The sequence below is a fragment of the Salmo trutta genome, chromosome 12, assembly GCF_901001165.1.
Source record: "Salmo trutta chromosome 12, fSalTru1.1, whole genome shotgun sequence".
NCBI classification, from domain to species: Eukaryota; Metazoa; Chordata; class Actinopteri; order Salmoniformes; family Salmonidae; genus Salmo; species Salmo trutta.
In genome coordinates, this window is record NC_042968.1 from 61,378,140 (window position 1) to 61,395,110 (window position 16,971).

The following is a 16,971-nucleotide window of genomic DNA, read 5'->3' on the forward strand; positions in this document are numbered from 1 at the left end:
CCATAAGTGCCGGCTATCGGCTAAACAGCGGTTAACAGGCTCATTGTCAGCCGGCTACTGTTCCACTAAATACATTTTAATTAGGCTTCTTTCAATTTAAAAGTTTCAATTTGCTAGTCAAAGTCTGTATGGCCTTTACCTGCGAGAATGGACGTTTATTATCGTCTATGGATCTATTGATAGGACAGGTGCCTGTAAATCACAAAGCGATGACCGGGAAACACTGTGTCTGCTGTCTGTCCCGCCTCTCGGTACCTGTGGGTTTTTTTAGTGCCCTGTGTTTGACTGCAGTCAAATTTCTTTTCACGGATGAGGGAGAACATGATGCTTTTTCATCGTCTCCTGTGAGTGAATTTACATGTCCCATGTAAGGGGTAACGATGAGTTGAAATCCAGTTAATTCTTGTTTTGTGGCACATTCATGTATTTTCTTTCGCGTTTTCCTAGGCCTATAGCCAGCCACGGAGTCGATTTGACGACGGAACAGCTTGTGTTGACTAGTTTATAAAAGGTGTCGAACTGACTGAATAAAGTCAATCTCCTATATCCCTTTGCTATTCATAACTGTTACACAGTAGTTATATGTCCACGGTCTCACATCGGGACAAGTAAACCAAAGATCTTGTTTGTATTTTCCTAGGATTCGAAGCCCATGTCGAGATTTGCCAGTGACCGCTAAAGTGACTCGTTGGTGTAGCCTAGTGATGCGAAGTTCGTGAACGAACAGCTCTTTTTGATCAAGAGAACCGTTCATTTCACTCCCTAATTTGCATACTGGAAGGCTACTACTGCACAATATATTTGCTTAAGTTGTTGCCAAACTAAACTCAATTGAAAGAGTAGACTGTTTAGTTTAGTCATGTAGTCACAATCTACCACCTTTCCTCAGTCTCACCCACATTGATTGACAGGTCTGAAACACTACCAACTCTGTGACTCACAAACATCCTGCCGCCTCCCCTGACAATTCCACCCACATTGATTGATTGACAGGCCAAACTGTTAAAGGGATAGTTCACCCAAAGGACACATTGGTTTCCTTACCCTAAGTGTCCACGGCAGCAGAGCCAATAAAATACATCATTTGAATAACAAGCATTGTGGCAATTCATAACTTGAATGTAAATATGTAGGCCTACATACTGATTTCTTACATTTTCAATACCACAAGTAATTTGACCAATCTGGGAGGTAAAGTTGTTAAAGTATTCAGTCATTTAGCTGTGTATTTCAGGTGGAATCAAGGCCATATAATGTACCAGAGGCCACCAAGATAGAGCTTGTTCGAGGCAGATAATAATATGTCTATGTGGTATCATTGGAAAATGATCATCTCATCCACGGCTGGAGTGATGACCTTGTGATGGGTTGACACTGTCGCCATTGAAATTGGTAAATTCATTCATACATTTGTCTAATATTTGTTCCAGTGGCTAAACAAAAGCTAAGAACTACTGTAGAATGAGGCTGTCATACTCGGACATAGTATACTTTCTGAAGATACACTACCGGTCAAAAGTTTTTAGAACACCTACTCATTCAAAGGTTTTTCTTTGTTTTTACTATGTTCTACATTGTAGAATAATAGTGAAGACATCAAAACTATGAAATAACACATATGGAACCATGTAGTAACCAATAAACTGTTAAACAAATCAAAATATATTTCAGATATTTCAAATAGACACCCCTTACCTTGATGACTGCTTTGCACACGCTTGGCATTGGCATTCTCTCAACCAGCTTCACCTGGAATGCTTTTCCAACAGTCTTGAAGGAGTACCCACATATGCTGAGCACTTGTTGTCTGCTTTTCCTTCACTCTGCGGTCCGACTCCTCCCAAACCATCTCAATTTGGTTGATGTCGGGGCATTGTGGAGGCCAGGTCATCTGATGCAGCACTCCATCATTCTCCTTCTTGGTCAAATAGCCCTTACATAGCCTGGAGGTGTGTTTGGTCATTGTCCTGTTGAAAAAGAAATGATAGTCCCACTAAGCCCAAACCACTGTATACAGTGCTTTCAGAAAGTATTCACCCACTTGACCTTTTCCACATTTTGTTGTGTTACAGCCTGAATTGAAAATGGATTAAATTGAAATTGTGTATCACTGGCCTCCACACAATAGCCCATAATGTCCAAGTGGAATTATGTTTTTAGAAATGTGTACAAATTTATTAAAACTTTAAAGCCGAAACATCTTGAGTCAATACAGTTGAAGTCTGAAGTTTACATACACCTTAGCCAAAGGTACAAAGATGACATCCATCCTGTTTGCAATAAGGCACTAAAGTAAAACTACAATAATTGTGGCAAATATATGAGCTTTATGTCCTGAATGCAAAGCGTTATGTTTGGGGCAAATCCAACACATCAGTACCACTTTTTTAATATTTTCAAGCAAGGTGGTGGCTGCATCATGTTATGGGTATGCTTGTCATCGGCAAGGACTAGGGAGTTTTATAGAAATAAGCGGAATAGAGCTAAGCATGGGCAAAATCCCAGAGGAAAACCTGGTTCAGTCTGCTTTCCAACAGACACTGGGAGACAATAACCTTAAACACATGGCCAAATAAACACTTTAGTTGCTTACCAAGATGACATTGAATGTTCCTGAGTGGCCTAGTTACAGTTTTGACTTAAATCAGCTTAAAAATCTATGGCAAGACTTGAAAATGGCTGTTTAGCAATAATCAACATCCAACTTAACAGACCTAAAAGAATTTTAAAAATAATGTGCAAATATTGTACAATCCAGGTGGTGGTTCTAACATATATTGACTCAGCAGTGTGAATACTTATGTAAATGAGATATTTCTGTATTTTATTTTCAATACATTTACAAACATTTCAAAAAACATGTTTTCACTGACATTATGGGGTATTGTGTGTAGATGGGTGAGATTGTTTGATTTAATCCATTTTGAATTCAGGCTGTAAGGCACTGTACCGAAGGCACTGTACCGAAGGCACTGTACCGAAGGCACTGTACCGAAGGCACTGTACCGAAGGCACTGTACCGAAGGCACTGTACCGAAGGCACTGTACCGAAGGCACTGTACTGATACCAGAAAATAACCCAGAAGTCATTAAGTTAAATTACAGCTCAGACTAATCATGGGAATATGGAATACCCATCGCAGAGGCTCCTGTTATCATATGTAGCCTTAACCCTAGCCGATGGGTCTTGCCTGATGCATATGCCTATAGCTACACGACAGACTGGGTTAAATAGGGACTAAATTCGACTTTATATGACCAACTTTGATTTTAGGGTGAACTGTGACTAACCCATAAAGAGCCTAACTAACCTTGAGTTTGTAGTATATAATCTAGTCAGGAATTGGTTTCTGACCAAAAAAAGGCAAATGTGTCTTTCTTCAAAGTGTGCCCTTTTCTTAAATTAGGCCTGTCAGAGAGTTGGCTGCTACAGCGTTTTAGTGCAAGGCTTCTGTTCTGCATAATGAATGAATGAATGTAAACCAGCCTGAAACTTGGCACTTCAGCAGCCTAAAGTACTCTCAGGAGGTGTCATAAACAGTCAGATATATTGGATTAATAATAATTAGTATACAGTAGTTGTATTGAAATAGTGAGGTGACAAGGATGTGTTCTACTTCTTTTTATTTTATTTTATTTGGCATAACTTTCTAACGATTCTGGAGGGTAAAGTGTTCCACGAATGATTCCTCAGACTATGATTCCTCCATCATCAACATAACTAATTCACATTGTCTGCCCTGCCCTTATCTGGTTCAACAACTTGAACCCAAACCTTATTATGTTGTTCATACGTGTAGAAGTATGTCAGTGCTGCCTGTCCTGCCTTTTTTAAAACCTTCTCCCCTGTCCTCAGACTGAGTAGAAATGATCTCCAAATCATCTCATCGTACAGGGTGCCAGTGATGGACAAGGCAGTTACTGTCAGGCACTAAGTGGATGGTCAGAGTCAGGAGCACATTGTTTTGAAAACCCCACTGTGTCCTTACTGAAAACAGACATCACAACCAGACTTACCACAGCTACGCTAGGCCTAGCCAAGGCCCTTCCTGGCTCCTGCCCTGTGTCAACCATCTTACCCATGGCTAATGCCAGTCTGAAGCTGAGGATGCTGAATGGTGCACTTTTAAAGCATAAAGTACAGTTTCGTTGACGAAACAGGAAGAGATTGCACTGGGAAGGTATTAAGAAGGAAACCTCTGAGCAGATCCCTCCTGACTACTACCCATGGCAGTGTCCCCAGAGGTCCAAAACTAGCTACAGGTAGTGGAATTAAGAGCGAGAGCGCCACATTTCAGTACAGGATTTGCCCCAGTGTTTTACCCAGACTCAGACTTTTCTCTTTCCGTCTATGCTGGCCGGCACCCGTGTCTCGCTGGGCCATGGCTCCGGCGGACCGGATTTCAGGCCACTGGTACTTTTCAGCTACTATTTACATAACAATGGCTAACTGAACTTTTAACACCTTCTGATAAAGCAACTGTCTTGATGCTGCAGCGGTTTTTGATTCTGCTCTCCCCGAGGTCTTAGCGTCACAGTCCTAATAGAAACACAATTACACTGGAGTTTACATTAACAGAAAAACACTGGCGACACGCTGGTGTGGGGGTAAGTCTCCATGGAAATGCGGCATTATTGGAGGAAAGCCAGACATCTTCACTGGGCTCCAGCTGTCATACTCCACTGACCCTGAGCAAACGACAGGAGAGATGAAAAGAGAGACGAGGAGAGAGCGAGAGAGACTATGGGGGAGAGAGAGAGAGGGATCAGAAGAGTCCACACAAACCACAAACTACCCACCATATGTGTGTGTCACCAGAACCACACAGATCACAAACCAGGCCTTAGCATATGGGTATTTTAAACCAGAGGTTGCGCCAATATCTTCAGCCTGTGTATCCACAGGCCAGGCCTTAGCCTATCATATGGGTATTTTAAACCGCAGGCTGCGCCAAGCAAAGCCCCATACTCTCCCTCTGTGAGTGGGTTTATCGTGTATGGGACATGCTGCCTTGTGATTGGCTTAGAGAGCATGTGGGAGGGAGAGAGGGGGTTGGAGGATGCTCGCAGCTCCTGACCGGCCCTGAGTCATGTGGGTGTTGCCTTGGCAACCAGGCAGCAGCTACATTTGTAATGCAGGCAAGCAGGGATTTTTTTTTGTTACGAGTGATTGGTGGAGTTCCAACCTGTCTTTAACACAGTCGCACTGCCTTGTGCAGATGATCAGATCTCGCAATTTCCTTTTAGAGAAGTGTTTCAACATCTCAGGAACCACATTACTATGATATAGTAATCCTTATCATATGTGCCATATAACTTTTTATAAATATAATCTGGATTTCTGAACGCAACTTCAGAAAATAGCCAGTGAGTGAATGATGTTTCCTGGACATTCAGCTCTATAGCGGTTGAGTGTGAAAGGGATTGTAATCGGTGGTAAGTGGAGAACTGCTGATTTGATAACATGGTCTGTGGTCGGATTCCTCTGGTATAGCTCTCGTCATTGAGCTTTGCATGCCACAAAACGGTCCATTGTGGTAGGGATTAGAGGCCCTCACACAAAAGCACACACACACCTGGGCACTGATGGATAGATAACCGGGAAAGTTTGCTTCAGGAGGAAGTGGGTGTAATGGCAATTGATGGCAGTATGTTTAGTCTCTGTATGAAAACAAGTTGTGGACGTTGAGTGTTCAGTGAGTTGGAACATTAACCTCTATGGGACCGGCGGGACGAATTCGTCCCACCTACGTAACAGCCAGTTGAATCCTGTGGCGCGATTTTTAAAACGTTTGAAATACTATTACTTCAATTTCTCAAACATATGACTATTTTACAGCTATTTAAAGACAAGACTCTCGTTAATCTAACCACACTGTCCGATTTCAAAAAGGCTTTACAACGAAAGCAAAACATTAGATTATGTCAGGAGAGTGCCCAGCCAGAAATAATCAGACACCCATTTTTCAAGCTAGCATATAATGTCACAAAACCCAAACCACAGCTAAATGCAGCACTAACCTTTTATGATCTTCATCAGATGACACACCTAGGACATTATGTTATACAATACATGCATGTCTGTTCAAACAAGTTCATATTTATATCAAAAACCAGCTTTTTACATTAGCATGTGACGTTCAGAAAAAGCATACCCCCCGCAAACTTCCGGGGAATTTACTAAAAGTTTGCTAAATTACTCACGATAAACGTTCACAAAAAGCATAACAATTATTTTAAGAATTATAGATACATTACTCCTCTATGCACTCGATATGTCCGATTTTAAAATAGCTTTTCGGATGTATATTCTAAGTACATAGCCCAGCCATCACGGGCTAGCTATTTAGACACCCGGCAAGATTAGCCTTCACCGAAATCACATTTCCTATAAGAAAAATGTTATTACCTTTCCTGTTCTTCGTCAGAATGCACTCCCAGGACTTCTACTTCAATAACAAATGTAGGTTTGGTCCCAAATTATCCATCGTTATATCCAAACAGCGGCGTTTTGTTCGTGCGTTCTAGACACTATGAGAATGGTAAATCACGGTCGTGGGCATGGCGCAGAACGTGATAAAAAAATTCTAAATATTCCATTACCGTACTTCGAAGCATGTCAACCGCTGTTTAAAATCAATTTTTATGCAATTGATCTCGTAGGAAAGCGATAATGTTCCGACCGGGAATCTGCAATTAGCTAAACAGCCGAAGGAAAATCTTGCACGCGGTCGAATCGCGCACGCGCCTAATTCTATTGTCCTCTGATGGGACACTTGGAAAAGGGGATTCTGTGTTTCAGCCTGAGGCTGCCTCGTCATCGTTCAGGTTTTTCCCGGGTTCTGAGAGCCTATTGGAGCCCTAGGAATTGTCACGTTACAGCTAAGATCCTGACTCTTCAATAAACAGAAGCAAGAACAACAACACCTTGTCAGACAGGGTACTTCCTGCATGAAACCTTCTCAGGTTTTTGCCTGCCATAGGAGTTCTGTTATACTCACAGACACCATTCAAACAGTTTTAGAAACTTAGGGTGTTTTCTATCCAAACCTGAACAATAATATGCATATTCTAGCTTCTGAGTTGGTGTAGGAGGCAGTTAAAAATGGGCACATATTTTTTCCAAAATTCTCAATACTGCCCCCTAGCCCGTAGAGGTTAAGGACAACAGAGAGACATGGTAATGGGAAAACTATAATGAAGGCCATGGGTTCGTACCCACGTCAATATTATATTTCCATTGGCTCTACATTACTGCTCACGGACCTTCCATACATAGCCTGACTCTACAGTATCTATTCTCCGCAGTCTGATCTAGTGTGAGTCATGAAGTACAGTTAACCGTCCACCCTCCCATCACATATCACCACTCTGATTACACCAGTCTGTGTTAAATGACAGCTGCCAAACTCCCACCACTCCACTCTGCTAACTTAATTAACTGGTTAAAACAGGGACGTTGTCCTACAGAAGAACCCTGGTATGCCGTGAGAATGGGACCAGCTCTGAGCCACCGCCGAGCAATTAATTGGGCTTTCCCCTGCAGACTTCTCTTCTCACCCAGCAGATAGTCACCTAAGGACTGAATCTCTATGAAATGAGACCCGTTTTAAAGGCACAATGCCTGGCTGTCATACCGGAGGCTTCATTTGTGGGGGTTTATTGCGGAGGACAGAAAAATCTGAGCTATAATAGTGTTTGTCTTTGAGTGGCTGCTGTCTTGAACGGTGAGGCTGAGCTGTGTGAAAGCTCCAGAGGGGAGGAGAGACCCTGAGGCTTACAAGCCCAGGAAGAGCTCACTCTGGCCAGGCCAGGGCTGCTCCCCGGTGGCCCTCTCACTCATGGTTCAGTCAACTTAGTCCAACCAAGGGTTTTTTCAATGCCAAGTATTTTTTTTTAATGTTTTCATTAGAGAGGGCTATAGCTCGAAACCACAACCCGAACGTGTCTCAAGCTTTTGCTCTTGACTCCTTCTCAACCTCTGGTCTGTGGATCTGCACCAGTCCCTCAGATTGTTGTCTGACACTATCAAATTGTATTTGTCACATGCGCTGAATACAAGTGTAGACTTTACTGGGAAATGCTTATTTACGAGCCCTTCCCCAACAATGCAGTTAAAAAGTATGAAAATAAACAAATAAAGAAACCCAATAAAATAGCAATAACAAGTCGATATACAAGGAGTACCGGTACCGGGCTAGTGTACTGGGGTATGGGGTAGTTGGGATGATTGATTGGGGTAATATGTACATGTAGGTAGGGGGTGAAAAGCAGAAAGTCTTGGTAGCCGTTACAAAGTCTGTTGTCAATAGTTTGTTTTAATGTAAGCGGCTCTACAAGAAGAATCATGGCGTTGCCGCTACAGTCCAGGCTAACGTGAGGAGAAAGGAAAGGGGGGATGCCTAGTCAGCTGTACAACTGAATGCATTCAACTGTCTTCCGCATTTAACTCAACCTCTGAATCAGAGAGTGCCGTAATCGACATCCACGTCTTCGGCGCCCGGGGAACAGTGGGCTAACTGCCTTGCTCAGGGGCAGAACGACATCTTTTTTCCTTGTCAGCTCGGGGATTCGATCGCTCTAACCACTAGGCTACCTGCCGAGTAGCCTACAGTTAAGACTGGCAGATTTGGTAAGCAGGTTGAGTTGAGCTGATTTTGTAGGGATGACTGATACTACACCAGGAAGAGGAAGTCATTATGCTTTGCATGTTGTGATCATCATCAGTGGGTAACCAAGACGGTAACCAAAGGATGCAGGGACATGACGTCATGCCCCAAAGGACAGACAGACACAAGCCTGGCGCTTTCCTGTTTTAGTATGCTGGCAAACTAGCCAGCAGAGTTCAGGCGTTGGCCTGTCATACGCACATGACAACCGTGTAGTCCCAGTAGAGAAGCTCTCCTGTTTGATCGTCAACACAGTGATAATATCCACTGGGTTGTTGTTTTTCAACAGTGTTTGTTTTACCTCAAAACAAGGTTATCATTAGAAACAACACCACCATGCTTTGGTATTTTTCCCTTCAGAAAGGCTTCATTCGTGTGTGTGTGTGTGTGTGTGTGTGTGTGTGTGTGTGTGTAAGTTGGTACTATGTCCGTGCTTTCTTAATGGGGGCTCCTGCTCCTCACTGCTCTCTCTTATCGAGGAGAATAAATTCAAATGGCTCATGATTGAGGTGCAATTTGCTGCCATGATGAAATGCGATCCATAAAAAACCAAGTAAGGCCTCTACATCTCCTAACAGAACCAATTATGAGAACAATGTGTTCTTTCATGTCCAGAGTGTTTTTTTTGTTTTGTTTTTTTTACTAGTTCAGTTTTACGGGGGTCTCGAAGAGTGCAGTATAATTATCTGAAATGAACACTTGCTCTCTTTTCATCTCTCTTTTCTTCTAGCTCTCTCTGTTCCTCTCCATCTCACTCTTCATCATGCTCTTAATATACACTGAGTATATAAAACATTAAGAACACCTGCTCTTTCCATGACAGACTGACCAGGTGAATCCAGGTGAAAGCTATGATCCCTTATCGATGTCACGTGTTAAATCCACTTCAAGCAGTGTAGACAATTTTCATTGTTGGACATTTTTTGAAACACCAGGAAATCAGTGATTTTTAATTTAGGAAATCTCTTCCCAAGTATTCCCACCCCAATAAAGAGACACGTGGTCATACACAAATGTGAGCAAGGTTTGAAGTTATTATGTTTTAGTCAAATATTTGCAGTCAATTTGCAGTCTACAAATGATATGTAATTATATCCCTTTCCCAATCCCCGGCTGAATCTAATGGATGATCGCTGGTGTAGATGAATACAAAGAGACAGGTTAAAGAAGGATTTTTAATCATTGAGACAGAATGTGTGCCATTCAGAGGGTAAATAGGCAAGAAAAAAGATTGAAGTTCCTTTGAACGGGGTATGATAGTAGGTGCCTGGCTCACCGGTTTGATTGTGTCAAGAACTGCACCACTGCTGGGTTTTTCCATGCTCAACAGTTTCCCTTGTGTATCAAGAATGGTCCACTTCCCAAAAGATATCCAGCCAACTTGCCACTAGATGTTGGAACATTGCTATGGGGACTTGCTTCCATTCAGCCACAAGAGCATTAGTGAGGCCAGGCACTGATGTTGGGCGATTAGGCCTGGCTTGCAGTCTGTGGTCCAGTTTATCCCAAAGGTGTTTGATGGGGTTAAGGTCAGGGCTCTGTGCAGTCCAGTCAAGGTCGTTCCACACCGATCTCGACAAATCATTTCTGTATGGACCTCGCTTTGTGTACTGGGGCATTGTCGTGCTGAAACAGGAAAGGGCCTTCCCCAAACAGTTGCCACAAAGTTGAAAGCACAGAATTGTCTAGAATGTCATTGTACGCTGTAGTGTTAAGATTTCCCTTCACTGGAACTAAGGGGCCTAGTCCAAACCATGAAAAACAGCCCCAGACCATTATTCCTCCTCCACCAAGCTTTACAGTTGGCATTATGCATTGGGGCAGGTAGAATTCTCCTGGCATCCGCCAAACCCAGATTCGTCCGTTGGACTGTGTGATTCACCACTCCAGAGAACGCGTTTCCACTGCTCCCGAGTTGGCGGCGAGCTTTACACCACTCCAGCCGACGCTTGGCATTGCGCATGGTGATCTTAGGCTTGTGTGTGGCTGCTCGGCCATGGAAACCCATTTCATAAAGTTCCTGACGAACAGTTCTTGTGCTGACGTTGCTTCCAGAGGCAGTTTGGAACTCTGTAGTGAGTGTTGCAACCAAGGACATACGATTTTTACACGCTTCAGCACTCGGCTGCCCCGTTCTGTGAGCTTGCGTGGCCTACCACTTCGTGGCTGAGCCGTTGTTGCTCCTAGACGTTTCCGCTTCACAGCTCTAGCAAGAAATTTGACCAAATGACTTGTTGGAAAGGTGGCATCCTATGACGGTACCACGTTGAAAGTCACTGAGCTTTTCCGTAAGGGCATTCTACTTCCAATGTTTCCCTATGGAGATTGCATGGTTACGTGCTCGATTTTATACACCTGTCAGCAACAGGTGTGGCTGAAATAGCCAAATCCACTTATTTGAAGGGGTGTCCACATACTTTTGTATATGTAGTGTATGTTATGTTTGGAAGCGGGCCAGGGCCACAGGGTCTGGCCAGTTGTCTGATCTGTGTTTGTGGGCCCAGGTACTCCCAGGTCACTTCATCTGTTATATCACATTACTGTTACTTCAGCTTTACTCATATGAACATCTGCCCCCTGCTGGGCTGTTGGCATAACCACATTCACTCATTCACTTGGGAGATATGTAACAGAGGTGGTTTTGTGAACCATGCTCGCATGATGAGTAACCTTACCTGAGTCCTGAAGACTTGCATTAGCTCCCAGGCCTAATGCCTAGGCTTTAGCTCAGCGGGCTAACACAGCCCTATGGTGCATAGGAGACCCAGATTCAAACCAAGTCGATCACAAACAGAACGGTAATGGCCTTTATTCTTGTATTCTGTATTGTCCTTTTTCTGTGTAAAAGCTCCACCTTACTTTTAACTATGGCAGAATCAATGCTCAGCTTTCATACCTTAAATTGGTCATATTTCCCCCTATCTCCTGTGTGTGGTGTAGTAGGAGGAGTGATGTGTGTCTGTGTGTGGGCTCTCATTGTTCATCTCTATCTTTTTAAAAGTGGAGGGAAATTAGCATATCTGCCTTCACTTCGGTTGCTTTTAAAACTGCAGAATTTCTGCCTTATCTTATCACCACCACCCACACACACACACACACGCACACACAACTTCGTTTTACTGTCCTTGTGGGGACCAAACAATTGATTCCCATTCAAAATCCTATGTTCCCTTAACCTAACCCCAAACTCCTAAATCTTAACCTAACCATAACTCCTAAACCTAACCATAATTGTAACCCTAAACCTAACCCTTAAACCTAAAATAGCATTTTTCCTTTTGGGCCTGGCGAAATGTCTGAATTCGGCTTGTTTTACTGTCATTTTGAGGACTTCTGGTCCCCACAAGGATAGTAAAACCAAACACACACACAGGCAAGACGGTTCAAGATAGACCCACTTCTCTCCATCTTATTTCTCTCTCTCTCTTCCCCCCAATTCAATTCAAAGGGCTTTATTGGCATGGGAAACATACAATGTATTCAGACCCGTTCACTTATTCCACATTTTGTTACATTTTACAGCCTTATTCTAAAATGTATTAAATCGTTTTCTTCCCTCATCAATCTACACACAATGCCCCATCATGATAAAGCAAAAACAGGTTAGCAAATTTCAACAAAAAATAAATAAATGAAATATCACATTTACATAAGTATTCAGACCCTTCACTCAGTACGTTGTTGAAGCACCTTTGGCAGTGATTACAGCCTTGGGTCTTCTTGGGTATGGCGCTACAAGCTTAGCACACCTGTATTTGGGGAGTTTCTCCCATTCTTCTCTGCAGATCCTTTCAAGCTCTGTCAGGTTGGATGGGGAGCATCACAGCACAGCTATTTTCAGGCCTCTCCAGAGATGTTAGATCGGGCTCAAGTCCGGGCTCTGGCTGGGCCACTCAAGGACATTCAGGGACTTGTCCCGAAACCACTCCTGCGTTGTCTTGGATGTGTGCTTAGGGCCGTTGTCCTGTTGGAAGGTGAACCTTCACCCCAGTCTGAGCTCCTGAGTGCTCTGGACCAGGTTTTCATCAAGGATCTCTCTGTACTTTGCTCCGCTCATCTTTCCCTCGATCCTGACTAATCTCCCAGTCCCTGCTGCTGAAAAACATCCCCACAGCATGATGCTGCCACCACCATGTTGCACCATAGGGAAGGTATTGGCCAGGTGATGAGCGGTGCCAGGTTTCCTCCAGACGTGATGCTTATTATTCAGGCCAAAGAGTTCAATCTTGGTTTCATCAGACCAGAGGATTTTGTTTCTCATGGTCTGGGAGTCGTTTAGGTGCCTTTTGGCCTTTTACTGAGGGGTGGCTTCCGTCTGGTCACTCTACCATAAAGGCCTGATTGGTGGAGTGCTGCAGAGATGGTTATCCTTCTGGAAGGTTCTCACATCTCCACAGAGGAACTCTGGAGCCCTGTCAGAGTGACCATCGGGTTCTTGGTCACCTCCCTGACCAAAGTCCTTCTCCCTCGATTGCTCAGTTTGTCAGGGTGGCCAGCTCTAGCAAGAGTCTTGGTGGTTCCAAACTTCTTCCATTTTAATAATGATGCAGGCCTCTGTGTTCTTGGGGACCTTCAATGCTGCAGAAATATTTTGGTACTCTAATTGTGGTACTCTAAAATATTTTGGTCCAATTGTGTTGCTGTCTTGGGGGTCTGTTTGTGTTTGTGAACAAAGCCCCAGGACCAGCTTGCTCAAGGGACTCGTCTCCAGATAGATGCCATCTAACTTTTCTGGATTTTGATAATTATCGGGCATCGGCCTAATTCTGCTCTGCATACATTATTTGGTGTTTTATGTTGTACACGGAGGATATTTTTTCAGAATTCTGCATGCAGTCTCTCAATTTGGTGTTTGTCCCATTTTATGAATTCTTGGTTGGTGAGCAGACCCCAGACCTCACAACCATAAAGGGCAATGGGTTCTATAACTGATTCAATAATTTTTTTTCCAGATCCTAATTGGTATGTTGAATTTTATGTTCCTTTTGATGACATAGAAGGACCTTCTTGCCTTGTCTCTCAGATCGTTCACAGCTTTGTGGAAGTTACCTGTGGTGCTGATGTTTAGGCCAAGGTACAGTGGGGGAAAAAAGTATTTGATCCCCTGCTGATTTTGTACGTTTGCCCACTGACAAAGAAAGGATCAGTCTATAATTTTAATGGTAGGTTTATTTGAACAGTGAGAGACAGAATAACAACAAAAATATCCAGAAAAATGCATGTAAAAAATGTTACAAATTGATTTGCATTTTAATGAGGGAAATAAGTATTTGACCCCCTCTCAATCAGAAAGATTTCTGGCTCCCAGGTGTCTTTTATACATGTAACGAGCTGAGATTAGGAGCACACTCTTACAGGGAGTGCTCCTAACCGCAGCTTGTTACCTGTAAAAAAGACACCTGTCCACAGAAGCAATCAATCAATCAGATTCCAATCTCTCCACCATGGCCAAGACCAAAGAGCTCTCCAAGGATGTCAGGGACGAGATTGTAGACCTACACAAGGCTACAAGACCATCGCCAAGCAGCTTGGTAAAAAGGTGACAACATTTGGTGCGATTATTCGCAAATGGAAGAAACACAAAAAAACTGTCAATATCCCTCGGCCTGGGGCTCCATGCAAGATCTCACCGCGTGGAGTTGCAATGATCATGAGAACGGTGAGGAATCAGCCCAGAACTACACGGGAGGATCTTGTCAATGATCTCAAGGCAGCTAGGACCATAGTCACCAAGAAAACAATTGATAACACACTACGCCGTGAAGGACTGAAATCCAGCAGCGCCCGCAAGGTCCCACTGTTCAAGAATACATATACAGGCCTGTCTGAAGTCTGCCAATGAACATCTGAATGACTCGGAGGACAACTGGTGAAAGTGTTGTGGTCAGATGAGACCAAAATGGAGCTCTTTGACATCAACTCAACTCGCTGTGTTTGGAGGAGGAGGAATGCTGCCTATTACCCCAAGAACACCATCTCCACCGTCAAACATGGAGGTGGAAACATTATGCTTTGGGGGTGTTTTTCTGCTAAGGGGACAGGACAACTTCACCGCATCAAAGGGACGATGGATGGGGCCATGTACCATCAAATATTGGGTGAGAACCTCCTTCCCTCAGCCAGGGCATTGAAAATGGGTCATGGATGGGTATTCCAGCATGACAATGACCCAAAATACACGGCCAAGGCAACAAAGGAGTGGCTCAAGAAGAAGCACATTAAGGTCCTGGAGTGGCCTAGCTAGTCTCCAGACCTTAATCCCATAGAAAATCTGTGGAGGGAGCTGAAGGTTCGAGTTGCCAAACGTCAGCCTCGAAACCTTAATGACTTGGAGAAGATCTGCAAAGAGGAGTGGGACAAAATCCCTCCTGGGATGTGTGCAAACCTGGTGGCCAACTACAAGGAACGTCTGACCTTTGTGTGATTGCCAACAAGGGTTTTGCCACCAAGTACTAAGTCATGTTTTTTTTTTATTTGATTTATTTCACATTTTTTTAACCAGGTAGGCAAGTTGAGAACAAGTTCTCATTTACAATTGCGACCTGGCCAAGATAAAGCAAAGCAGTTCGACAACATACAAAAACACAGAGTTACACATGGAGTAAAACAACATACAATCAATGATGCAGTAGAAAAAAATAAGACTATATACAATGTGAGCAAATGATGTGAGATAAGGGAGGTAAAGGCAAAAAATGCCATGGTGGCAAAGTAAATAAAGTATAGCAAGAAAAACACTGGAATGGTAGATTTGTAGTTTGAAGAAAGTTCAAAGTTAAAATATAAATAATATGGTGCAAAGGAGCAAAATAAATTAAAATAAATAAATACAGTAGGGGAAGAGGTAGTAGTTTGGGCTAAATTATAGATGGGCTATGTACAGGTGCAGTGATCTGTGAGCTGCTCTGACAGCTGGTGCTTAAAGCTAGTGAGGGAGATAAGTGTTTCCAGTTTCAGAGATTTTTGTAGTTCGTTCCAGTCATTGGCAGCAGAGAACTGGAAGGAGAGACGACCAAAGGAGGAGTTGGCTTTAGGGGTGACCAGAGAGATATACCTGCTGGAGCGCGTGCTACAGGTGGGTGCTGCTATGGTGACCAGTGAGCGGAGATAAGGGGGGACTTTACCTAGCAGGGTCTTGTAGATGACCTGGAGCCAATGTGTTTGGCGACGATTATGAAGCGAAGGCCAGCCAAAGAGAGCGTACAGGTCGCAGTGGTGGGTAGTATATGGGGCTTTGGTGACAAAACGGATGGCACTGTGATAGACTGCATCCAGCTTGTTGAGTAGGGTATTGGAGGCTATTTTGTAAATGACATCGCCGAAGTCGAGGATTGGTAGGATGGTCAGTTTTACGAGGTTATGTTTGGCAGCATGAGTGAAGGATGCTTTGTTGCAAAATAGGAAGCCAATTTTAGATTTCACTTTGGATTGGAGATGATTGATGTGAGTCTGGAAGGAGAGTTTACAGTCTAACCAGACACCTAGGTATTTGTAGTTGTCCACAAATTCTAAGTTAGAACCGTCCAGAGAAGTGATGCTGGACAGGCGGGCAGGTGCAGGCAGCTATCGGTTGAAGAGCATGCATTTAGTTTTACTTGGAGCAGTTGGAGACCACGGAAGGAGAGTTGAATGGCATTGAAGCTCGTCTGGAGGGTTGTTAACACAGTGTCCAAAGAAGGGCCAGAAGTATACAGAATGGTGTCGTCTGCGTAGAGGTGGATCAGAGATTCACCAGCAGCAAGAGCGACATCATTTATGTATACAGAGAAAAGAGTTGGCCCAAGAATTGAACCCTGTGGTACCCCCATAGAGACTGCCAGAGGTCCAGACAGTAGGCCCTCCGATTTGACACACTGAACTCTGTCAGAGAAGTAGTTGGTGAACCAGGCGACGCAATCGTTTGAGAAACCAAGGCTACTGAGTCTGCCGATGAGGATGTGGTGATTTACAGAGTCAAAAGCTTTGGCCAGGTCAATGAATACGGCAGCACAGTATTGTTTCTTATCGATGGCGGTTACGATGTCGTTTAGGACCTTGAGCGTGGCTGAGGTGCACCCATGACCAGCTCTGAAACCAGATTGCATAGCGGAGAGGGTGCGGTGGGATTCGAAATGGTCGGTAATCTGTTTGTTGACTTGGCTTTCGAAGACCTTAGAAAAGCAGGGTAGGATGGATATAGGTCTGTAGCAATTTGGGTCAAGAGTGTCACCTCCTTTGAAGAGGGGGATGACAGCAGCTGCTTTCCAATCTATGGGAATGTCAGACGACACGAAAGAGAGGTTGAACAGGCTAGTAATAGGGG

General features: G+C 43.7%; 1 protein-coding gene across 2 annotated transcripts in view; it reads left to right on the top strand.

The window, feature by feature from the left end:
* Positions 1 to 16,971, top strand: part of LOC115203925 (homer protein homolog 1) — a 73,387-nt gene that overhangs the window by 11,044 nt on the left and 45,372 nt on the right. Inside the window, exon 1 of one of the 2 annotated variants that reach the window (XM_029769019.1) lies at positions 225 to 344. The exons of the other annotated variant lie outside the window; for it this stretch is intronic. Within the exon in view, the coding sequence (XP_029624879.1) occupies positions 310 to 344 (35 nt within the window). The 5' untranslated portion in view covers positions 225 to 309. Of the gene's footprint in view, positions 1 to 224; positions 345 to 16,971 lie in introns of those variants that run through there. 2 annotated transcript variants of the gene reach the window in all.